The 25,800-nt window shown below is 35.3% G+C and overlaps 1 protein-coding gene across 1 annotated transcript in view; it reads left to right on the top strand.

Moving 5' to 3' along the window:
• Positions 1–15,819: 15,819 nt before the first annotated feature.
• LOC150101812 (uncharacterized) overlaps positions 15,820–25,800 on the top strand; it is a 125,520-nt gene continuing 115,539 nt past the window's right edge. The window contains exon 1 of the mRNA XM_090400175.1: positions 15,820–16,372. Coding sequence (XP_090256301.1) covers positions 16,211–16,372 — 162 coding nt within the window. The 5' untranslated portion in view covers positions 15,820–16,210. The remainder of the gene's footprint in view (positions 16,373–25,800) is intronic.

The following is a 25,800-nucleotide window of genomic DNA, read 5'->3' as shown; positions in this document are numbered from 1 at the left end:
AGAGAGCGGCACTAGTTATGTGTCATTTCATAACAAATCTAATGTTCTTAATTTTTTTTTTATTTTAATTTTTTTAAATCTAGATTTTAAGAAATCTTCTGGTGGTTAAAGAAATAAACTAGTACCAAGAATAAAAAAAAATATTTTTATTACATTTTGTTAGTTAAAATCTTATCCTTTGGTTTATTTTTAATCTGCATACGCACAGATATGTCAGTTCATAATAGCAAAAATAAAATAATTCTTCACTATTATAAACATTAACACAAGGAAACAGTCACCATCACGTGACATTTCAATGAAATCCAAGAATCATTGAGGAGGGCAGCGCATTTTGGTCAAGCCACCTTCACAACTTAATACTCCATCAATCAGGGGCATATATTCCAGGTGTGAAAGGCGTATACACCGCACACATCCGTAAAATTCACGAAGAAATCATGTTTGAGCAGTTTTTTTTATTTGAAATACGTTTATTTATTTGTTATTTAGATGAAGCATTTATCTATCTATCTATCTATCTATCTATCTACCAGTGTCTTATACCAGGCACGGCTCGACAGATACTACCTGATGACACAATCTGGGGGGGGGTGGGGGGGGGGGGGGGTGGGGGGGGGGGGGGGTGGGGGGGGGGGGGGGTGGGGGGGGGGGGGGGTGGGGGGGGGGGGGGGTGGGGGGGGGGGGGGGTGGGGGGGGGGGGGGGTGGGGGGGGGGGGGGGTGGGGGGGGGGGGGGGTGGGGGGGGGGGGGGGTGGGGGGGGGGGGGGGTGGGGGGGGGGGGGGGTGGGGGGGGGGGGGGGTGGGGGGGGGGGGGGGTGGGGGGGGGGGGGGGTGGGGGGGGGGGGGGGTGGGGGGGGGGGGGGGTGGGGGGGGGGGGGGGTGGGGGGGGGGGGGGGTGGGGGGGGGGGGGGGTGGGGGGGGGGGGGGGTGGGGGGGGGGGGGGGTGGGGGGGGGGGGGGGTGGGGGGGGGGGGGGGTGGGGGGGGGGGGGGGTGGGGGGGGGGGGGGGTGGGGGGGGGGGGGGGTGGGGGGGGGGGGGGGTGGGGGGGGGGGGGGGTGGGGGGGGGGGGGGGTGGGGGGGGGGATACCTCCAAGGAGTCCGAAGACTCATCGCATATATCGTATATATAATTATAAAATATTATAATATAATTATAATATTTTACATGTATAAATATATGTATATACAGTATATATATATAATATATACATATATTTATATAATTCTGCTATTATATAAATATATATATATATATATTTATATAATAGTAGAAAATGTGTTTTACTGCTATTATATAAATTACTCATCTGAAATAAATAGACATGATGTGTTAGAAATAAATATCAAGACATTTAGAGTGTGACTGTAAATCAGATAAGACAGTTCATATATGAAGAGAGAGATAGAGTGCAAGGTGTTTCCCGACGAAGAGTTTGTAACGAGATAGCAATATATTTTTAATGCTAAATATTAGCGATAATTATGCAGCACACACACGCTAGCTCATTCGCATCGACTGCAATTTTCACGGGAATGAAAGGCATTGTTGTTGTCTTGTCCTTTGAAGAGTCTTAGATGTTTCCGTGTGCTCCTTGTACTGCTCTGTTGGAAATGTTAGAGATGTGTTGTGCAAAACGTAATTCCTGATCAAGCGTAATACCAATGTATTTTGGATTTGTGACTTTTTCAATTAGCTTGTTGTTGATCATGACTTTGGGATTGTAGGAATGTCTATTTTTCCTGTCTGTACTAAAGGTGCTTAGTTTTGTTTTGTGTCTAATCCTCTCATAGATTTCTTTAGAATCTACTCTGATTCTTTGATTTTAGCACTAGTGTGTCAGATGGCTATATCATCTGCATAGCAAGTTACTTTTGTGTCTTCTGTAAGGCAGGGATGAATGTTATTGACATATGGAAGGAATAGTAAGGGACTGAGTACTGAGCCCTGGGGAACACCAGCCCAGGTTCTCCGCTCTTTTGATATTGCTCCATTGATTCTGACTTTGATCTTTCTTCCTCTAATGAAATCAGCAATCCAGATTACAGCGTTTCCTCTAATTCCAATATCATGTACTGTTTGTATTAATTTTTTGATCCCAACAAGATCGAAAGCAGCAGTCATATCAAGAAATATGGCAGTTGTCTTTTTTGTTGGTTTTTCCTGAAATTAGTCTATTATTGTTTGGCAGAAGGAAAATAATTGATCTGTTGTCGAATTGCTGGTTCTATAGGCAGTTTGGTAGTAGTTGATTTTCTTATTTTTTGTCAGCCAGTGCATAAGCCTGGAGTGTATGATTCTTTCAGTAATTTTACAAAGTATGCTAGTTAATATGATAGGTCTATAACTTTGACATTCTGCAGCATTTCTATCAGGTTTCAGGATTGGTACAATAATTTATTTTTTCCATTCTTTTGGAAGCTTGCCTGTTCGCCAAGAGGTACTGTAAATGTGAAGAAGTTGTTCTTTGGCATTTTTGCCAAGGTGTTTGACCATATGACTAAAGATAAGATCATTACCAGGAGATTTATTAGGTGCAGTTTTCTCGATTGATGAATTTAGTTCACTTAGTGTAAATTCTTCGGAGAAGATGTGATTAGTTTGGTATATTCTTGCTTGTCTTAGTATTTTACTTGTAAATTTATTGAGGGTCTTGTCCTCTCTGTTATACTGAAGTTTGAAGTTGTTTGAATAGGTTTTTTCCAAATGTGTTTGCAATTTCTTAATCTGTAATAGCTTGTTTCCTAGCATTTATGATGAAGTTTGTTTTTGTTAGTTCTCTTTTTTGATATTGTTATCTAGGATTCTAATAATGTTCCAGTGTTGGCTATCTTTTCTTGGATCCAGGTTACTGCAAAGCTCTGCCAATTTCTCTTGTTTGCAGTTCCAAATTTCCTGCCCTATTTTGTGTGTTATGTCCATTAATTTCATACTGTATTCATCAATTTTATTAATTCAGAATTGATCGTTGATATTCTCTTTCTGTAATCTTTGAATGAATATTGTGATCTTTCCAGTATGGTATCCAGGTTATTTTCCTGCTTACCTCTTGGTATTGTTGCTTTTGCAGCTTTACTGATGTGCGAAGTAAGGATTTGTCATTTTCTGTCGAGGTTTCCGGAGACAGGTTCATCTTGACAAGGTTTGAGTCCAAGGTTTGAGTAAACCTTGTCCGGTCGGCTTTTCTGAAGTTCCATGTCCTTTTGATTTGCTGTTCTTGATCAATCTTTAAGTTTAGTGTTGTTGTTATGGGTCTGTGGTCACTGATGGCATTTCCCAAAATTTTCCATTGTGCACTTGATGCAATGCTATAATTAATAGCTGTGATGTCAATAGCAGATTCAGTTCCCGTAGTTTTAGAGAGATAGGCGCTCTGTCCATTGTTAATTGTTGTGAGTTCCAAATCTGTAAAGAGGTCTTCCAATTGTTGACCTTTATGGTCTAAGTCGGGGGATCCCCACGTTGGGCTTTTTTGCATTTAGGTCACCAAGTATAATGGTTGCATCAGTTGGAGATTTGCTTAGTTTTTCAATGATGTCTGTGTCAATATTTGTATTATCAGGGTGGTAGACGTTTGTCATTGAAATAGAATGGTTTGGTAGATGTGTTTCAACAGCTTCAGCTTCCGTCGAACTGTTATTATTTAAATATTGCTTTAGGGTGATTTCTTCGAATTTGATTTCTGGGGTCTTCAAAAGGATAGCAAGCCCGCAACCTGCTCTTTCCTCTCTATCCTTCCTAAGAACGGTGTATCCTTTGATGCTGAAGTTCAGATTTTTGTTTAGTTTTGTTTCTTGTAGACAAGCTATATGGATATTGTTTTTGTAAAGCATGTATTTAAGTTCATCATTTTTCTCTGAGTACCGTTGATATTGAGTTGTAAAATGTTAATATGAGTCCTCGTAGCATCAAGAGCCTGGACTGCAGCCCCAGATGCAGTAGCATTGGTTGATATCTTTTTATGACTCTTCATTAGAAAATTGGATGCTGTTGCCACGTTAGTCACCTTGAAATCAGACCATAAGAAATTTGGTCAAGAGCTTCAAGGTCCAGGGTGGGGCCGCGAGGAGGTGTGGTCGGGATTCTCACCCCAATGAAAGGCGTATGGCTCTCAATAGCAAAAGTGGCTTAGTTCTACTTAGTAAACTAAGCCACTTTTCTACTTCTTACCTGCAGCCAAGAAGTCAGTGCAATGAGTTATTCTTTTCGGTTTTTTCTATTAGATAACTGTGTATTTTTTAAACTAACATTTATTTTTATCATGCTCAGCGATTCAAAACAGTGTTAAAAATATTTTGTGTATATCTGTTTCAAACCGAGAATACGAGGTCAAGTTAAAAATTGCGGAAGACAATAAACTACATTCGCCTCTTCTAAATGTACATATATATATCTCGGAAACGAAGACGTGAACTTATGTATAAATAAACGGTTTATCCTTAATAAAGTAAAATTTTTATACACATTTAATGATTTTTAATAATCTTGCCTTTCCATGGCACACACAGGATATCCACGATAAGCCAATTATCGTCATCTACCCATAAATATCTGTTCATTGTAAATGTGTGAATATCTGGCCGATTTGCCTCTATGCGGGATGAAAAAAACCAGTCTCCTAAGGGGAAAAAAAACTGCTACCTCCGTATAAGATATGGACGAACTCACCATCAAATGAAAAAGCCAATATTAAGATTTTTCTCTAGTCATCAACTAAAGGAAATTTTTCCAAGCCTTTTTTTCGACCGGTTCCCTAGTTAGTTGATCTCTGGCATGGGCAAGTGGGTTTTTCGTCCCGTAAACTCAAGAAAATCGACCGTAGAACCACATTATTTCAGACATTAAATACGAGTGTTAGGGTTAGGGACCACGAGATGGCGGCACTTGTTGAGCTGTCTCTCTTCACTGTGTGCCGCTTAATTAGTGATAGCCTTGGGCCAGCTATCTCTGATTGGGTACCAGTGGAGATTGAACTGCCAACTCAGTTTCCAAAAGTTAGATAGAGCTAAAACGGCCTCGCCTACTCGCTATACGGGAATTAAAAGGCGTTAGCTGATTTTTATTTTATTTTATTTTATTTTTTTGATATGTGCATATATAGTCCCGTGAAAATGGCATTTGCTTCTGTAGTGCTACATCACCAGAAGAAGGTGCCTGTTTAGCCCTGTGGAAATGGCTTTGGCCTTCATAGTGCTAGATCTCCAGAAGACAAGTTAGCAAGTTCGACTCTATCTCTGAAGAAAGGATTTTAGCGTTTTTTTTTTTTTTTTTCAATTGGATGCAGAGTTAGTCGATCTTTGGGCAGAGCAAATAGGATTTTAAACCCAAAAACTAACCATAGAACTTAGAACTCATTATATCACAATATATTGTGTTAAGGTTAGCGATAATGACATGGCAGGAATTATAAAAACAAAAAAATTATAATTCCTTTTTATATAAAACGCCTTTTTATTCCCGTATATAGGGAGTAGGCGATGCCGTTTTTAGCCTTATGTAACTTTTGTAGACTGAGTAGGCAGTTCAATCTTTCAATCTCCAGTGGTATCCAATCAGAGATAGCTGGCCCAAGGCTATCACTAATTAAGCGGCACGCAGTGAAGAGAAATGGCTCAACACACACACACACACACACACACATATATATATTTATGAAAAAATTGAATGACTAAAACCGAGATTTAATTAAAAAGGTTTTAATATAAACACACTACTAGTTTCGGCCTTAACAGCCTTCTTCAAAGAACCATTAAAAAAAGAGCCATAGCTGAAATACTGGAAGAATCTCTAGATAATGAAAGTTGGCATACCTTTAATACATACTGTGAATCTCAAGCAGCAAGAATACAATATAATAACAAAGTAAATCTTATAAGAAAATTTGAAACGTTAAAGAGATTACAAAATAATAAGAACTCAAAACCACACATCAATATTGACAAAGTCGTTATCAACAAATCCTCCTATATACTTTCAGATGTAGAAAAAGCATCCTTAGTAAAGGTCTAAACTTCATTCCTTCCCCAAAATTAATACCAAAGGAGATACTACTTACAAAAATAGAAAAAGCTGCTTCTTTTCTCCTTCCACAAGATGCAAACCTTCTACGTATTGAATCAATCTTTATTATCAATAACGCAAAACCACCTGCAGACAACATTACTTCAACTGAACGCAAAGCTATTAAAAGTTTAAAAAACAACAGAGATATAATCATCCTCCCTGCAGATAAAGGAAATGCAACAGTCATCCTGAACTCCGAAGATTACAAGAATAAAATGATTGAATTATTACATAATGATACCTACTCAATACTTGAGAGAGATCCAACTCGTGACCCTCAAAATCGTACAAACAGCTTATTAAAAACAACAACTGAATTATCCCGAAACGTCCGTTTATCTCTACGCTCTCTCGATCCGTTAATTCCTCGCATATATGGTGTTCCTAAAATCCATAAAGAGAGCACCCCATTACCCCCAATTGTAGAAGGTATCGATTCTCCTACATACAATCTTTCAAAATACCTTGCCAAATACCTCAAAAGTTTTTCAGGGAAATCACCATCCTTTATCAAGAACACTACAGAATTTGTTACATACATCAAGGATATTACAGTTGATACAAATGACATCATGGCTAGCTAGGACATAACTTCTTTGTTCACTAATGTCCCAACAGATGAAGTCCTAACATTACTCAAGGATAAGTTATCCAAAAAAATGTTAGCCTTGCTTACACATTGCATCAGGTCCGGTTACTTCAAATTTCAAGATAATATATACAAACAAAATCATGGACTGGCTATGGGTAATCCTTTATCTCCGGTTCTTGCAAATATTTACTTAGAAGATTTTGAAACCAAGGCTATCTCTTCCTTTATTTTAACACTTAAAGTTTTGGAAACGTTATGTGGATGATGTCTTCATTGTTTGGAGCCATGGACATGAATCCCTTATGGTTTTCCTCGAACATATCAATAGCCGACATCAAAGTATTAAGTTTACTGAGCTTGACACGGATAATTCCTTGCCTTTTCTTGATGTCAAACTGACTCGCTCTTCTGGTAAACTAAAAATATCGATATATAGAAAACCCACACATACCAACAGATATCTGCACAGTCAGTCCCATCATTTCCCTCCTCATAAGCTTGGAATAATTTCCACCTTGGGACATAGAGCCCATTCTCTTCTTGATGATCCAAATGAACTGCTTACAGAAATAAACCATCTGAAGAAAATCATTAACAAATTCCTTCTTAATCCTCCTAGACATCACTCAGAAGAAACAAATAGATTCAAAAGCAATATATCTATTCCTTACATAAGTACTGTTTCACATAAATTAGCAAAAGTTGAAGATGTCCTCCCGCGATGAGTCTTCGGACTCCTTGGAGGTATCAGGAATAATAATAATAAAAAGTTCTAAAAAAATACAATATCAGAACCTTGTTCACTCCACTTCCAAAAATCCGTTCCTTAATTAGCCACCCAAAACTTGTCATCATCAACTCAAATACCCTGGCGTATATAAAATATTATGTGACTGCGATATTCCTTATTTCGGGCAGACAGACAAATCTGTCGAAATGGAAGAACACATGAGAGACATTACTTACAAGAGACAGCGAGCAAGTGCATTATCAAGTCATATCCTTTTCTCGGCTAATCCTAATGAAGATAACCAAAGTCACAAAATCTGCTGGTAAAAATCTACAAACATCTTCCGTTGCAGTGACGAAATAGAGAGAAAAATTGTGGAATCGAGAGAAATCATCTTCAATCCTGTTCATCTAAATAACAACTTAAGCTACAACCTCCCAGATAGTCATTCAGCTGTAATCATGTACTGGCGTTCACGTGATGCAGCAAGCAGGCACTCTCCCACAATGCAACAAATGAAAGAACAGCTTCAAATACAACTACAATGTTTTCATGCTAATTATGTATAAAGACTGTCATGTTGTTCATAGTCTTTTAACCCTCAATGTTTAGTGTTTTTTCTTTTATAATGTCACCTGAAGAAGGCTGTTACAGGCCGAAACTAGTAGTGTGTTTATATTAAAACCATTTTAATTAAATCTCGGTTCTAGTCATTCAATTTTTTCATAAAACTATGTATGTTAACCGAGTCAATGATCATTCTGTCATATATATACTGTATATATATATATATATATATTAAGTTGAGACCGTTATGCTGCTACGTACACATACCTATAATTCCTCTCAAACACCAGTGCAAGGACACAAACACGCCATATCCAAATCCAACTGCTCTCAAAAAAGAATAAACCATGCTCATGCAGTAGTAGTCTGTGGGCGCATTTACTTGCCTCTACACGTTAACTGGAAAAAAATATATTTATAAGCAGTTAAATCTACACCTGGGTCACGATGGACACTGAAAGAAAACCACGAAACCACCACCGCCATCTATTATGTTCCTCAGATAAGGTCTGCAGAAGTTTCGAGGAAGATAGCAGAAATGCCCCAAACAAACAAACAAGTTCATCAAAAAAGAATGTATAGTGTATACTGAATTTTTGTGATAAAAATAACGATACTATTTTGATAGTATATATCTAGGCAGTGGTACACTCAGGATTTAATCTTGGGAGGGAACGGAGTTGAGTAGCGATTTGAGAATACACACTACGCATCGTATACGACCATACGGCGGAGCACCTGCAATGATCGCCAATGCGTGATACCAGTGATCTCCAATGAGCCGGATTGGGCAAACAAAGGAAAGCTCGGTCGCCCGAGCAATACTTCGTTCGCCTTGTTTTCAGAGGCTGTGATTTCCTAGAGCTATAGGGTATTCCCACCTTATGTGATGACTAATTCATAAGTAATATAGAAATAGAAGACACGACACAACGTAAATATAAAAAATGAATTTTAATTAGGAAAAGATTTTTGAAAAAATTTTTAGTGTTTTTTCCTTTTTCTTTGTGGGTACCAGCGCCTATTGCCCCCCCCCCCTCTGGATGGATGCGCCACTGTATGTAGATACTGTATACTAACAAACTTTGACATTGATATACTTATTATTTCTATCATTATTATTAAATTATATGTTATAAAATATCTGCATTAAATACAGAATGTATAAAAATATTAAAATAAAAATACAAATGGCAAAATGCAAAAAGAAGTATGTATATTTATATAAAATTATTCCATTATTATTATTATTGAATTGTGTATTGTATGTGAATTGTATGCACATCCGTGCCAATCCATATGTAAATACAATAGATAAATATTTAGCTAGTTTAAAAAATGTATATTTACTCGTATATTTATAAAAAATTAAGTACTCTTCATTATGTACTGAATAATGCCTTTAATTCGCTTATAGGGGGTAGGCGAGGCCTTTATACCCTATCCAGCTTTCGGAGACTAAGTGGGTAGCCCAGTCTCCACCGGTAGCCAATCAGAAGCTGGCCTATGTCTATCACTAATTATAGGCAGCCACCGATGAAGAGACTGCAAACAAGTGCTGCCATCTCTTGGTACCTAACCGTAACAGGATATGTTACTGTCTGAAATAATGTGGGTATTACGGTCGATTTTCTCGAGTTTAATGTATAACCTAAGAAATTGAACTGTTGCCTAAATATTATAAAATTATAAATATTATAAAATTATTATACCGAATTGTACAGATGTTTAGTACAGAACTGTAAAGTTGTAAAATTGTCAAGTTTCAGTTCACACACACACACACATACAAATACAGTATACATATGTATACATACACATACATACGTACATACATACATATATATATATATATATATATATATATATATATATATATATATATATATATATATATATATATATAATTGATGCCCATCCACAGTACAAAATGTACTACAACAATGCAACGATTATTGATCCTGCAAAACTCTCCTAAGTCCATCAAGGCTTGGAGAGTGGTTTTGAGAGCAACAACATGTCTAGCTAGAGAATTCCAGATATGCTCAATGAGATTATAGTCAGGAAACCTGGCTGTCCAATACATATGACAGGCTCTTCTTGAAGATATTGGCCCACGACATTTGCTCGATGAGGACAAGCATTATCATCTTGTAAAATAAATGTCTTGCCTATCGCACCTGGATCTCATCTCTATAAGACGAGGCATTCATGGTTCCCCTAGGAAGCATATGCAGGTGTCCTGTATATGCTTCCAAACCATCACACTACCTCAATTATAAGTGTCCTTTTCATGAATATTAGGGGGATAACAACTGTCCCCTTCTCTTCAGATCAGAGCTCATCTGATATCGCTTTGAAGAGCAAATTCGGACTCATCTGTAAATAATTCTGACCCCCATTGTTCTTTGGTCCAGTTGTGGAGCCTGGCCCATTTCAAACGTTATATCCTGTGGTGTAGGATAGGAATACTCACACTACCAATCGCTGTATACAGATCAGCTTCGTGAATCCTACTGTGCACAGTGGGAGAAGTATTAATTTCCTATATCCGACGCGAGGTCAGATTGTAGTTGATTCTCGGTAGCAATCCTGTTTCGACGAACAAATAATGGATATCGGTCACCCACTGCAGTTGTAGCCAGTGGCCTTCTTCACTGTGTCTTTGGGATGCTGTTTGTGACTACTGGAATTGATTCCACAGTATGTGAACCATGGAACGACTCATATAACATCTGGCTACTACCTGACTTTGGTCGACCTCTAGTCTTACCATCGATCAGCTGATTTCTTGCAGCTATACCCAAGAATTTTGCTATCACAAAATGTCTTGTCACTCCATACACGGAATGGAAAACCACTCTAACGCCCACACGTTTACGCCGTGGCGTATTTGCATATGCTGCGCAAACAAATAAGCCACTTATTTGTTTACGCTAACCAGATTCAGTGCCACTTTTTACATAATGTACGTGATTTTCATAAGTTTTTCCCTTTTCCCCGGAGTTATAGCAATTTTTCTGTTTGTTCCTTAATTTATGGAAACTGATGTAATTATTATTAACCGAGTCCGTAGTTATTCAGCATTGGCCTGTAGCATAATTTTTAAAGGCTTACTGAACTTTTCTTCAGCAAAAGGAATACAAAAATATTTCTGGAAATTTTACTAAAAAAAATTACAAAAATATTATCAACCCGAGCTCTATGTGCCCCAAAACATAAAACATAATTATAATGAAGATCAATACTCACAGTATCGTTAGAGTGGATGGCTACGTAGATACAAATAAATTACATTATTATCAGTCATTGTGAATTTGTAGTACATGAGCCCAAAGCAGAACAGACTCCTTTGTTGGCGTGACACTGAAATATGTAAAGATCATAAGTTTTGTATACAGAATACATATATTTTGAAAGAGAAAACAATGGGTTATATTATGGGGGATCTATGTCTGTAAACAAAGAACTGTTTTTCACCTAATGCAGTCAAATCCGGATTGAACATTTTTCCCCAAATCCTGAAAAAAAAAGATGGAAAGAAGACGACGACAATGCCAATGTTTAATCCAAGTGGACAGTGGTATCATAAAAGAGACAACTTGCTTAACTCATCAAGTGAGGCACAAAATTTGACAATGGTATCAAAGATAATATAATATATTAAACTGTACAGGGTGATTCGTTTAGAACCAAACTGAAAGTTTTCTTTTGCAAACAAATGAGTGGAAACTGATCAGGGAATCCGTAGGCTTACATTTCCTTGAATGGCTCGGCAATTTACAAGTGCTTTGAGATGAATCTGTGCAGCCATTTATGCTCTATTTTTGGGTTCAATTCTATATGAATCACCTGCTTTATAATATATTATACAGTAGCGAACAAATTGATCCGAACAACCAAATTTTCTTCAAGTTTTTGGTTTACTATTTAGTTTGAGCGCTACGCATTTTAATTATCTCTATTAACTATAATTAACTATTAATAGTGTAAACAAGTTGACATTCGTAGTGTTTTATTCATTTTGCCATAAAATGGATACATTTCCAAGAAAGCGTTCAAAAAACTACCTTTTTCTCAGCACACATCCACGACTCAAAGACAAATTGCCAATCAGTACCTTGTTGGTTTGGGTACTGTTAATGCGATTTTAAAGAGATTCAGGAGACAGGTACCTTTTCTTCTGACAGAAAATGAAAATGTGGGCAAAAAAGCAAAACTATACTTATTCAAGATCGTGGAAAAGCAAAATGAATCCAAGATTGTTTGCTGTAGACTAAAATAGAGACTTTGCAGTTAGCGAAATTAATGTTTCTGACATGAGAGTCCGTCAATGTGGAAGCAGGTAGGACTGCCACAGACCAAAAATGAAACAACGGTTGACAAAGGCTATGCAGAAAATGAGGCTCCAGTGGACAAAAATGTACAAAGATTGGACTTTTGAGAAGTGGAAGATCATATTCTCAGATGAGTGCCATTTCTTTGTCCAAAGAGAGCGAGTACCACATGTTCGCAAATTAGCAGCTAAGAAGACTTCTTACGGCCACCTTCAACAAGCTCCTAAACACCCAGCTAAAACCATGTTGTGGCGTTGTTTTACACATTCATTCACGGTCTGGGATCACTTGTGTCTCTTGATGGTGTGATGAAAAGTGACCAATTGGAGAAAAGAGTGGTCTCACAGATTCAGAAAGACAAAGAATTCATCTTTCAACCTAACATTAGCCCAATAGAAAATTTGTGGGCCATAGTGAAACAGAGACTTCGAAAATTAAATTATGATACGAGTACAAAGGATAACTTAATACAATCCATTATAAAAGTATGGTTTCGAGATGGAAAATAAGAAAAAATGTGTTCTACGTTGGTAGAATTAATGCCTAAGCGAATTAATGAGCTTGTTAGGCACAGAGGAGCATATATAAATGATTAGGTAAAGTCGGAGTTTACTTTTTTACTTATATTTTCCTTTAAAAGGTGAGTGTTCAGCTTAATTTGTTCGCTACTGTATTATATTATATATTTATTGTGAAATAAGGAAAAGATTCGATAAGAATCTTTTGTTTTTTATATTAACTATAAAATTATTCCGAATACAGTTTTCTTTATATGCATGTCTAATTTATTATAGTCAGCCTAAAATAAGAAAAAAAAGCAAATGTAATTTATTTTAAAATTAAAATTAAATTTTATTGGTATATAAATAAAAAATATATGGTAGTCTTAAGGCAACGTGTTGGGTTTCATAGTGCTATCCAGCCAGAAGAAAGAACATTATAGGTTTGATTCTAGTCATTGACTAGAGAAACTTTTTTCAGTAATGGCGATGTTTCAGTAAGAGTTGAAGACCAGCTGCCCATTGATTTCCAAAGCTCATTAGGGTTAAAAACAACGACAACAACAAAACAAACCTTCCACCTAATCAGGGAATAAAAAGGTGTTTGTTAGAGGATTTTTAAAATTTTTATAAATTAAATTAACTACATGAAAATAAATTAATAATGTATTTTAAATGCAATTTGAACATTAAGTGTGATGCCATATTCTTATAGCATCTATTGGATCCATAATAATAAGAAAAATGACTTATAGATCGATTCATCAGGAACTTTTTTAGCCAATTTTCGAGTCAGTCGATTTTTGGAGCAGATTTTTATTTTTATTTTTAAACTGAAGAAACCTGCTGTATTCTCAGCAATGAACCTGATGCAGTGATGAAAGGCTGAATCCCGCCAATCTACCGATTTCCAATAAAGCTAAAGTCGAAAAAGTATCTCCAATGCCCTTTTAAGCATGAAAATAAAAGAAAAATGTATTTAAATATTCGTATATTTTATATAAAACACCAGGTGTATTTCATGTAAATCTTTTAACGCTTTCTCATTTTCAAAATGGGTAAACAGCATCTTTTTTAACTTTGGAAACTGGTAGGCTGTGCTCTTTGTGGCAACCACCATCTCATGTTCCTAATATCAATTAATTATTATGTGTGTGTGTGTGTGTGTGTGTAATTTTAGTCATTTGTCATTTACTATAATAATCAACTATGCCTTATTTCTTAAATCTGCCACAGCACAGGCTAGAAAATGAGATATTATTTTATTAAAAAAATGCTTACCAGTTATTCAGCTTTATTGCACTCATCCAACACCTACCTTCTTCAGCCAAATGTTATAAATTTTTCATATCAGTAGCAAACTTTTGAATATACACTATTTCTGAATTTTTTTAATATGCTAAATACTGCATGTTAGGGTCCATTTTCATTTATTTGAACATTTAGGCAATTTAATGCAACCGACTTGTCATTCCTCTGCTACATCCTTCTAAGGGCAAGTATTTTATGTCTGTAGATACGTATTGATGGAACAGGTTTGCTCATTTGCTGAATGAAACCCCAGTTTCCGGGAAGCAAAACCCACACACACACATCCGTACGAGACCGAATAACTCCTTTTCAGTTGAAAAGCTCTGATAGAGTTTTTTTGCGTCCTAGACCGGATTCGAACCCCGGACTTTCCAACTAAAGAGCTTCCTCTATACCGACTGAGCTACGAAGGCTCAATTTACAATGATAAGTCCGTCTTAAAATATTTTTCTTTGAATGACTCACAACACTTTTCTAATAAATTCTCATTCCTTGTAGGTGTAAAGGGGAATATAAATTCATTACCAAATAAATTTCCAAGTCATATTACCAATCTTCAAAATTCGTGCTTTGTATGTTGGAGATAATCTACAGCAGTCTGGCTGGCGAAAACTCTCTCTCTTGAAAGTTTTAATGTTCTTCGTGTAAAGCTTGCAAAAAACAGCTTTTACAGAACATATTGTGACAGTGATAGTAATTATTTTTGATGATAATCCGATCGGTTTTCAAATGATAACGGGGATGAGCTTATTTGCTTAGACTGGATTTGCTAGAATTTTCTCCAGGGCAGCAATAATAAGCATGAAAAAAAAATGGAATAAAGATAAAAAATCTACTCTTAGTACATTTCGGAAACTTTCACAATACAAGCGACATTTCTATAAAATACACCGTATACATTATAAAAATGGCGACTATTTATTCAGATTGAAAATGTTTATATTATAACTTTCCTGAAGGAGTATTAAATATGGTTTATTAAATGAGTCTAATTATTTAAAAATTATTAGAATTTGACATTATTGTAAATCATTGATAATTTAATAGCACAGATTAAACTAAAATATTTCAATTTCGACCACAATTAATATTATTTTTATTTTTATTACATTTTGTGATTTGTAATATTTTAATTGACTAAAACTATTATCATCATCATCATCATCATTATTATTATTATTATTATTAGTAGTAGTAGTAGTAGTAATTTTTGCAATATTATTTTGCTGATTTGCAATACTTCTTTGAATTTAGACACGGAAGGGAAGTGGGGGGGGTGGAGTATTTTGTCGCGTCGACCAAATTACAATAATAATTTTGACATAAGAAATATTATCTCTCTAACTCACTTATAAATAATAGCTTCCACTGAAGAATAATAACTAATCACATTAATTTACTTTTAATTTTGCAGCTCATTTAGAGAGAGTATAAGGTACTTGATTTTAATTCTAAAGGTTAATATCATGATTCTAAAAGTTTTTTCTGCTTTCATTTCACTAAGCATGCTGTGCTAGAGGATGCTATTGTAAATAACGGACCGTCTCGCAGCGGTACTGCAGAAATGAGTGTTGAAGAGCAGTTTCTAAATTTAGACAATTTAGGATAACGCCCTGAGTCTCGCTTTACCAATGAGACGAGGAAGCGGCATAGGAACGTTGTTGATGGAGTAAAATAAGGTTTGCAGCAAGTTGGCAGATCTTCTGGTGCTTTGCTTTGGTTGCTACTGCTGCAGCCGCTGCTGCTGCTACTACTACCGATGTCTCGATTCGTTTGAACGTTTTGGATTTTCCTATCCTCCAAGCCTTGCGAGAGGCTTGGCTGTGAGCTACAAGCTTTCTTCTGATTGTCTTGTTTGGCCCTCTTGTTATGCTAAAAGCCACGTTAGGTGTGCATGGTTGATTTGAGACATATCTTTACTGCTTTCAGTATAGGTTCAATATCATGGGAGTCGCTCTCTGTAGGTCTAGATAATTAATGAAAATGGCATATGGCTGTGACCTAGAAATTACTTCCTGAAACTAAAATTAGCAGATGAACTATTAGGATATATAAGCAACTGTAAGTCTTTCCTCATATTTTTCGATTGCTTTGTATATCAGATATAGTAATGGGGGTCCCAGAAGATCCACCACTTGTAGATAATACTCAGGAACTTGATAAACCTGAACGCAAACACCGTTTGAAGCAACGATTCGAAGTGGTGAAGAAGTTGGGACAAGGGACTTACGGGAAAGTACAGCTGGCTGTTAACAAGGAGACAAGACAAGAGGTAGGAAATGAAAACAAAAAAATATTAAAATAATTATAGCAGCAATGACTTTTTCAATTCTCTTCGAATATTTGCATTGTGTTTTAAAACCTACTTATATTTTTATGCTGTTTACATTTATTATATAGTGGCAATTTTCATAAAAATCAGTAAATATTAAAGGGGCGTCAGCTTTATTTACTGCTTTCCTGTGTCAGCTGAGGCATCACCCATTAAGCCTTGAGCATGGTTTATCAATAAGAAAGTGCGGCGGTGACGTGTGCACAGGAAATGAAACTTATACTTGAGAATATTCTTCAAAATCCGAAGGTTTTTTTTTTTTTTACTTTTTTAAAAGAAAATGTATATATCTGAGAGCAAGCATGGAAAACTGCCGACGCATAACACTAACGCAAATAAAATAAAATGATGAAATATTTTGTCTATCAAACAAAATTTTTAGCGATTTTATTCTCTTGTAGTGAGCTCAGTAAACACAGTTCATTTCTCCCCTCCCCTTCTTACCTAGGAAATAAAGAGAACACGCAATTTACAGACAAATATGTCTGTGGTCTCCTTAGATAAGTTTTAGGCTCCATGGAGTTGATATGCAATAAGAATAATAATTTTTGACAGCTAACATTATGATAATCACGCTTCTAATTACTCTCGAAACTACTTCGGTAACTTTTTTGAAGACACCGTATTAGTTAGTGGACAATTAATTATCGCTTAATCGTATCATATGATGCAATTCTAGGGTGTTTCATATGTAATTTATGTACAGAGAGTTCACTGTCAACAACAACAACAATAATAATAATACCGAAAATCGGATATTGTCGACTGCTTCCCAAAAATCGAAAACTGTTCTAATAATATTAACTTTATAAAATCTCGATTGCACTATTTAAAAGGCTATGACTATTTCATGATCAATAATTCATAAATTTATTTATAAATTACTGGGTAAGTTTAAAATTAAAAAAAAATTTTTTTTTTAAATATGCCTGCTCGATGTTTGAAAATAGCCAAAGAAATTGAAAAGGCAGATAACTCATATTCAACTTATATATGGCCTAGTTATAAACGTGATTATAAACCTAGTTATAAAAGTTACTAGTTATAAACGTGACTGAATGTTGTTCTTTGATTTTGGATAATGTTCTAATTGAAAAGAGTAGAAAGAATATACAAATATATTTTCATTGTATATTTCATTATACATTATGGAAAAATGGATGCGTCGTTTTTTTAGAATAATAAAATAAAATAAAAATGCATGTGCCTCTTATAGAAAATTCTTCACTTTTTGATTTTTTATCACTCTGTTCTGTAATACAAACATCTACTGAGTTGTAGCAGATAAAAATGCTTAATATTAATTCATAATTAATGAAAGTGTCCAAAACTTCGACTACGAGACAGACTGGTTGGCTCGATTTTCTTGGAAACAAAAGCTTAAAAAGTTTCATCTCATTGAATAGATTCGAATCCAAGCATTTCCTTCTTAAAAATATCGCTTTCACTTATTGCACTTGTCCATTGCAAGCACTGACGATAAATCAGAAAATAAGTCACACACTGTACATTCATGTCTCGAAAACAGTGTCATCCGGCTTCTTGAATCAGATATATTTGCAGCTGCAGTTTCACTTTCTTACGTGGAACTTTTACTTTTAAAACATAAAAGAAGCCGCTGTCCAATAATAAACTAGGTCTGGCTAATCGTGGGCGTCATCACCGAAAATTAAGCAACACTGTTTTTATAAAGAACTGGGTTGGGTTAGGTAGGTTTGGAATTACAATTAAAGACTCTAGGACCAATTCATAAATTTATTTATGTCTATTATGTCTATATGTTTATGTCTATTAATTGAATGATTTCTGATTCATTTCTCTCTGACGAGATGAAACCCCAAGTTTTGAAGGAGCAATTAGCAATATCATAAGAAGAGCGAAAATAATTTTTAATAAAGATGAAACTTCTAGTAAAAATAAATAAAAAAAAAAACCGGAATGTTTTACTGTGTCCAGTGTAACGGAGAAAGTCTAAATTTAACAGGGGATTGAGATCTAAAGGGAAGGTAACCGTATTATCATAACATTCTTTCTTATTGAAGTAGAGCTCTAAAATTCAATAAAATGGCACACTGGTCGTTAATACTTATTTCAGTTCCTATTATGTTTATTTAATAAATACATTAAGCAACAGGTTCACCGTGCAGTACATTGTTGAGCGTTAGCATTAACAAAGTTGTTGCTGTTAAAAAAAGAGTTGCAGAAAAACTATTTAAGCAAACTTAGAGTGACGCACATTGATTTTTATTAATATCTAAAACAGATCTTCACAGTATGCACCATCATACACCAGAAATATACTCCCATTGAACAAGTTTCTGAAGAACAAAGGAATTATAAACTGACCTACGTACAAGTCGGTACAAGTTAATTTGGTAGTTATTTTGTTTTATTCTTCAGCAGTATAACATACTTGTCTGCAAGCGCCTAGTAAGCTCACAATTCGGACTGCTCCTCTTACCCCATTTCATAGATGGCGGGTGTTGCTAGCTTGCTGCCCTCGTAGTTGTTCCAAATACAGTAAACAAATTCTGGTACTTAGGATCTATGATCTCGTTTCAGTAACTAATGTACTTCTGAAGGAAAATCATCACCGTTATTACCATGTACACGCAACTAGAGTACATTAAAATCGCCAAATACGAATTATTAACTATCTTTGTAGTCTTCACAAAATGGTCATATATTGCAGTGTAGCGTTATCGATTCCATTTTGATTATTAATTACGATTTCATGTTTCTATATTACATCGGTTATCTCTTTGATTATAGGAAGACATTATCTCGTGGTAAATAAGTGGTTCCACACTAACTCAATAGAGATATATTATTAGAACCCCTGACTCTCTTTCCTATGGTGGAATTCATACTGTTTGAAATCTATCGTCTTTCAAGTTGCAGCTTAATTGCGCCTTTATACGAGTATGTAAGCTCTTTTAATCGGTAGGCAGCAACATCAGTACAAGACAACTAACAGAAAATGCTATGTGCATCACATCCAAGAAAGTTTGCAAACTGTCTAATTTAGTACCATTGATGCATTAATTAAGGATTAGATAATTCGGAAACTCTGCTATAGAGACCAAAGAAGGTACTTTTTTTTTCCCCCCATACCGTCCTAGGTTTCCAGTAAGTAGGGTAACGGTCTTATACCGAAAATCATCTACCATCCAAATATATTTACAAACATCCATGACTACAACGTGATTCAAATCCCTACCCTGTTGACTGATTTCTATTCATATACCCAATATTAAATCTTTACTTAATTGTTGTTTTTACTTGCCGATTGAATTTCGAGGATGAATGTCGCATTCAGTCACACACGCTCATGATGTTCTTTAGCTACAAAATGAGGAATACGTTTTACCAAGTATTACCAACTGAAATTATTTTTACTTAAAAATTCTGCAGAAATAGCTAATAAAACAATTAATGAAAGTTTGATATTTTTCTTTTCAACTAAAAAAACTTATTTAAAAATAATTCCGAATGCTTGACACAAATAATGAAATTTCAAATTCCCATATCGCGAGCTTTTGAGAAATTCAGCAGAAATAGTCGTTTACGAAATGTTAACGACGGAGATTGTCAGTCCTTTCGCTGTAACAAGTATAAATTCTCGCCTAGAGGCAATGAAGCACTGGGAAAATTTAGCTAAAAAGCACACGAGTATCTGATTTGACAGTCTATCTGGTTCGAGAAGTTTGCATTTAAGATGTGAATAGGTTGGATCTTTATTCCTGCAGTGTCTTATGTCTATATATCGCGCATGCTCTTCTAGCCAGTTTGCCTGTTTTGCAGAATAGATAACTCTCGAGTTTCTGGGGGAAAAAACTTTTCGATCTCCGTGTGAAACCGGCAAACTCACCTTTAGATGAAAAGCCCTGATAAAGGTTTCTTGGCGTCCTAAAAGGGATTCGAACCGATGTCTTTCCGACCAAAGGGCATCGTCGAAACCCCCCCTCAGCTACGAAGGCGCTTGCGAATAGCTTCAAATATTTCTGAATTCTGCAAGAAAAGTTTGATCCACATCACATATTAGATATTATATAGAGGATACCAGCAATATGGGATCACTCATATTAAGCGAAACGATACAATAATTCATGAAAACGGCGATCTTAGTTAGTTTTTTTTATTAACATCTTATTATGACCTATTTTTAAATTTGCAAATATTTGCAAACAACATTAACATTATAATAAAGTATCACATATCTTAAAACATATGAATATATGAGTATCACCTACTGGTGCTCAATGAAGTATAATATCGGCGAGTTTTTAGGAATGAAGAAGAGGAACAGAAGAGCAGAGGAATGAATGCTGATTAAATGAATACACCCAAGCAACTGATGTTATGAGGCAAATATACTTTATACAATACAGAGTAAAGTATACAATATTATATTTTAACTGAGTGCGGGGTTTATCTTTTTTGTGCTAATAAAACCCAGAGTTGCCAGAGGAGGGAATTTTTCCTCCTTCATATCAAACTCGCTAATGACTTACTTTCAACTGAAGAAAGTTCATATTAAGATGTTTCACTTCATGAGAAGACTTGAGTCAAGTCTTCCGCATTAAATTTTTTTATGTGTTCAGTTTAAAACTGTTTCTGAGTTGAAATTGAAGGTATTGATATTTTTGGTTCATTCCAAAACAGTCACAAACATGGATATTTTAATTCCCCAATTTAATTTTTTAAAGAATAATAAATAATGTATTATCATATCAGATAACTTCAATAACTTCGCTATTTGTAATTCGGCTAGATAACTGCGCCTCCATAACTCAATCAGTAGAAAGAAGACACCCTTTTCCTGGAAAGACTGGTGTTCGAATCTTGTCAAGAATACTAGGAGTTTTCAGTTAAAGATGAGTAGTCGCTGTCATATGGAGGTGGTAAAACTTTTCTTCCCTATGAAAGAATGACCCAGCCGATAGACACACACGCGATAAATAGACAAAATATATTTTCCTTATTAATGCAGAGACCATAGATGCCGTAGCATTAATTATAAATAACTGAAATCATTTTAGCAGTGAGACGAAAGCATAGTATATCATGGTAATTTTTATTGGAGAGAGAGAGAGAGAGAGAGAGAGAGAGAGAGAGAGACTGGATACCTTCTGCAGTATTTAATATGCTTGCTTGAATTGCAGCTATTAGAAAATGAGACAATGTAATTTTGTTTTTCAAAAAAGTGCCACAGATGAAGAAACAAAGTATTCAAAATAGTGCTCTCGTGTTCAGTGAAATCCTAATCAAAAATCCTCCTTTCAACTCTCATGTTTCCGTACCATAATTTTCTTTTTATAAAACATGGATATTTTATCATCTATACTATCTATTTTTTAACGTTCAACAACGATAATGTTCAATAACAACAACAATGTATAGTCAGTGGTATTTACAGGCCCTTTAAGGCCCACGACCTGTCAATTAGCATTGGATTTCGTAAGCTGCATGTGCATATGTGTTCTCTCGGTCGGTTTGCTTAGTTGCGGGACGAAAAACCCGATTTTCCGGGAGGAAAACCCTTTCACCAACGTATTAGACTTTTTAACTCACCGATAAATATTCTTCATGTCTAACCAAAGGTTTTCGCGAAAACCAACCTCACTACGCGGAGACTTAATGTTTGACTCAAACATTAAGTCTTAATGTTTGAGTCTTAATGTCTTAAATGCTCAAAAATGATTTTTGAGCATTTAATAAAAATAATAACAAGTATTCATTAGAACATTAAACATTTTTTAATCCAAAAATAGAGATAAAGAAATATCTAATAAGAACTTGTTTATTATGTAAACAATTATTTAAACTGAGTATACTTCATTCAACAGCCCTGGTTGGCTGAGTGATTAGCTACTCATGGCCGACGGAAGCGAGCATTCAGAGCATTCGGTGCATGCGAACGAAGGGGACGCCATCGCCGGGACACGGTTCAAAGTTCATTTTTATCATAAAAACAAAAAATTCTTAGAATGATCAATATTAAAATAAATAAAGCCCGATACACTGCATAAAAATTTTTAAAAATTGTGTATTGCCGCCTCTTTGATCAACTGGCTGTTTACAATTTTGCAGCGAGAGCAGGCTAAATGCTTGTCTGCAGAATGTTGTATCTACTGCAGTCTATCTAAAGTGAAACAGTGAACAGTTTTTATGAGCAGAAACGAATTTTTGTTTCAATCAGAACAACATAAACCACGTCCTGGTTTATGTGCAACAGTAATGGAACAACTGGAAAAATGGAACATTCCCATTGAAGACATGCGAGGTCAAGGGTATGACAATGGGGCAAATATGAAAGGGAAAAATATGGGCTCCAAAATTTGCTTTTGAACAAAACTCCTCGAGCTTTTTACGTGCCATGTGCGGCTCATACTCTAAAAATAATCGTTAACGATGCATCCAAAGTGAATGCAGATACAATTAGTATCTTTGCAATTATTCAAGAAATATACAATTTCTTTTCATTCTCTCACAAACGTTGGACAATCCTTTTAAAGTTCGTAAAAATTTAACATTGAAATAGCCATCAGAAACGCGATGGGAAAGTAAAATTAATGCAATCCGCCCTCTACGATATCAGTTAGGAGAAATTTACGATGCACTTTTTGAAATTTTAATTAATGAAAATTTTAATAAAGAAACTCAGCATGAAGCACAATCATTATGTGCTAAAATAAAGGACTACAAATTTATTTGCTCTCTTATAACTTGGCATGATTTACTTAACAGAATAAACCCTGTGAGTAAAATGCTTCAAGACAAAAATATGAACATTACACTTGCTTTAGAATCTATCGAAAACTTAAGAATATTCTTATAAGAGTATCGATCAGATACAAATTTTAAAGAAGTTCTAAAAACGGCAAAAGAACTGAGTGAAGAGGTGGATGGAGAACAAGAATTTAAAACTGGTACGGAAGTTCGACGACGAAAGAAGACACGACAATTTGACTACGAGCGTCATCACGAAACGCCACAATCGCCATAAGATAAATTTAGAGTGAATTGTTGCACATAAATGGTCACATGGCATATTCCGGTAATTGCACCACATATTTTTATTAAGCTATATAAAACACAATGAATAAAACCCGACAAGTTTCGTAAGTCGTTTGACTTACATCTTCAGGAGTAAAAGGTAACTTAAAGTTTAAAACACAAAGAAAAGTGAAATTATTAATAATAGTTTATACTATACAGTTGTAGCCATCTGACTATTCATAAAATTAAAAATCAGAATGCAGATTCAAAGCAGTGCTGAGTTTAAACAATGCTGGATGATGCCACGTTCTGTTGACCATCTTCATAATGTCCGAGGTCTGAGTGAGGTATATTTTTTATTAAAGCTGACCAAACTTGGTGGAGAATTAAGCTTCCATACCATACCACTTCCACCGGCCACAATGTACTCTGGCAGAAAACAAACATGTCGTACATAGAAAAAACTGTTACATAAGGAAATTTAAAGAAGCTGCAAACATGCTTAAAATCCCAAAACAATGTAATAAAAATCAAGGTTTAATTCTCCACCAAGTTTGGCCAGCTTTAATAAAAAATATACCTCAGTCAAACCTCGGACATTATGAACGTGAACAACAGAACGTGGCATCATCCAGCATTGTTTAAACTCAGCACTGCTTTGAATCTGCATTCTGATTTTTTTAATTTTATAAACAGTCAGACGCTACAACTGTATAGAATGAACTATTATTAATAATTTCTCTTTTCTTTGTGTTTTAAACTTTAAGTTACCTTTTATCCCTGAAGATGTAAGTCAAACGACTTACGAAACTTGTCGGGTTTTATTCATTGTGTTTTATATAGCTTAATAAAAATATGTGGTCCAATTACCGGAATATGCCATGTGAATTTCTAAATCACAGAAACCTCCACTTACAATTAGAGTGAATGTGTTTTATACACTTCTAGACGTTGCAATGTGTTCGTTAATAGAACGTTTTGAACAACTAAAATCGTATTATGATAATTTCAATTTCTTGTTATATTACTACAAATTAATAATGAAGATTTACGAAAAAATTGTGACGATTTAGAGATTCTCTTGAAGGACGGCGACAATAAAGACGTAAATGCAATAGAACTATATGACGAGTTATGTGCTTTCCGGGATATTTTTCGGAACGATAATTTAAATATTCAAAACCCTTTCGATATTCTTAATTTCATTGTGTCCAATAATTTATCTTTCCCTAACTTTTCAATTGCTTTAAGAATACTATTAACCTTACGTGTTACTGTAGCGGGCGGTGAACGCTACAAATCAGAATGCAATTTCCTTTTCCAAGTTGAAATTGATTAAAACCTACTTAAGAACAATATGTCACAAAAAAGGCTTGTTAGTTTGGCGTTAATAGCTATCGAAAATGACATATGTGCGGAATTAGACGTTAAGACCATTATTTCTAATTTTGTGAATATGAAATCAAGAACCCTAAAATTTTAATAAACAAAATTTCAAGTATATTTATGTAATTTAATTTATTTTCTGTTATTCTGTAAAGATTGTATTTTTTGAATACTTATATTAAATGTTCTAATTATTTCTGAATTCTTTTCTTATTTTCTTATCTATCTTGAGTTTCTTTTATTTTCCTAAAAGATAATTCCACTTATAAAAATTATTAAAAAAATTTTAGAAGTTACTAAGAATTTAGTAACTTGTAAAATGCAAGAATTTTTTAAACTTTAGTGCAAATAAATTTTAACTTTAATTAAAATTCATTTTAATTTTGTTAGCGATTCGGGTCGGTGAGAAGGCTATAATCCCTGTATCATTATATTCAACGATTAAAGTGAAGTGGCTTTGTCAAAATTTGATTTAACTTTTAAGAATTTTTTGAATATTCGGGTTTTTAACGATTATCCTGCCTAGTCAACCCTCCCGGTTCGTTATATTTAGCGAACCAACGTGTGGCTGTTCTGTCAAAATTTATTTAAGAAATTTCAAATAATTTAAATTTATGTTATCGTAAAAGAACCACACACGCCCGGATCGTTACAGGGGCGCATAGATAGAAATTGTATGCGGGCGGCAAAGATCCTAGCGCCGGCACTGAGCATACTCACTCTTCAGTAATTGGCTATGGTTCGCATCCTGCTGTGGACAGTGATGTTTGTGATTTTCTTACTCTGCGTGGAAACGAAGTTGCGATTCTACCACTTTTTCTAGCAGAAACTTCACTTCCTAAACCCTATGAGTATGGTAGTGACCATTCTATGTCTAAAGAGACGGCAGTGACCCCCCCCCCCCAAAAAAAAAACGAATTTAAATGGTGTTTTTTCTAACTTTAGGAATGATTTAGTAATATAATACAAGTTTAATAATT

This window comes from Typopeltis vanoorti, chromosome 11 (assembly GCF_054136105.1).
Source record: "Typopeltis vanoorti isolate ZY-2024b chromosome 11, IOZ_Tvanoo_1.0, whole genome shotgun sequence".
Taxonomy (NCBI): Eukaryota; Metazoa; Arthropoda; class Arachnida; order Uropygi; family Thelyphonidae; genus Typopeltis; species Typopeltis vanoorti.
The sequence above is the reverse complement of the archived record's forward strand: the minus strand, read 5'-3'. Positions and strand labels throughout refer to the sequence as shown.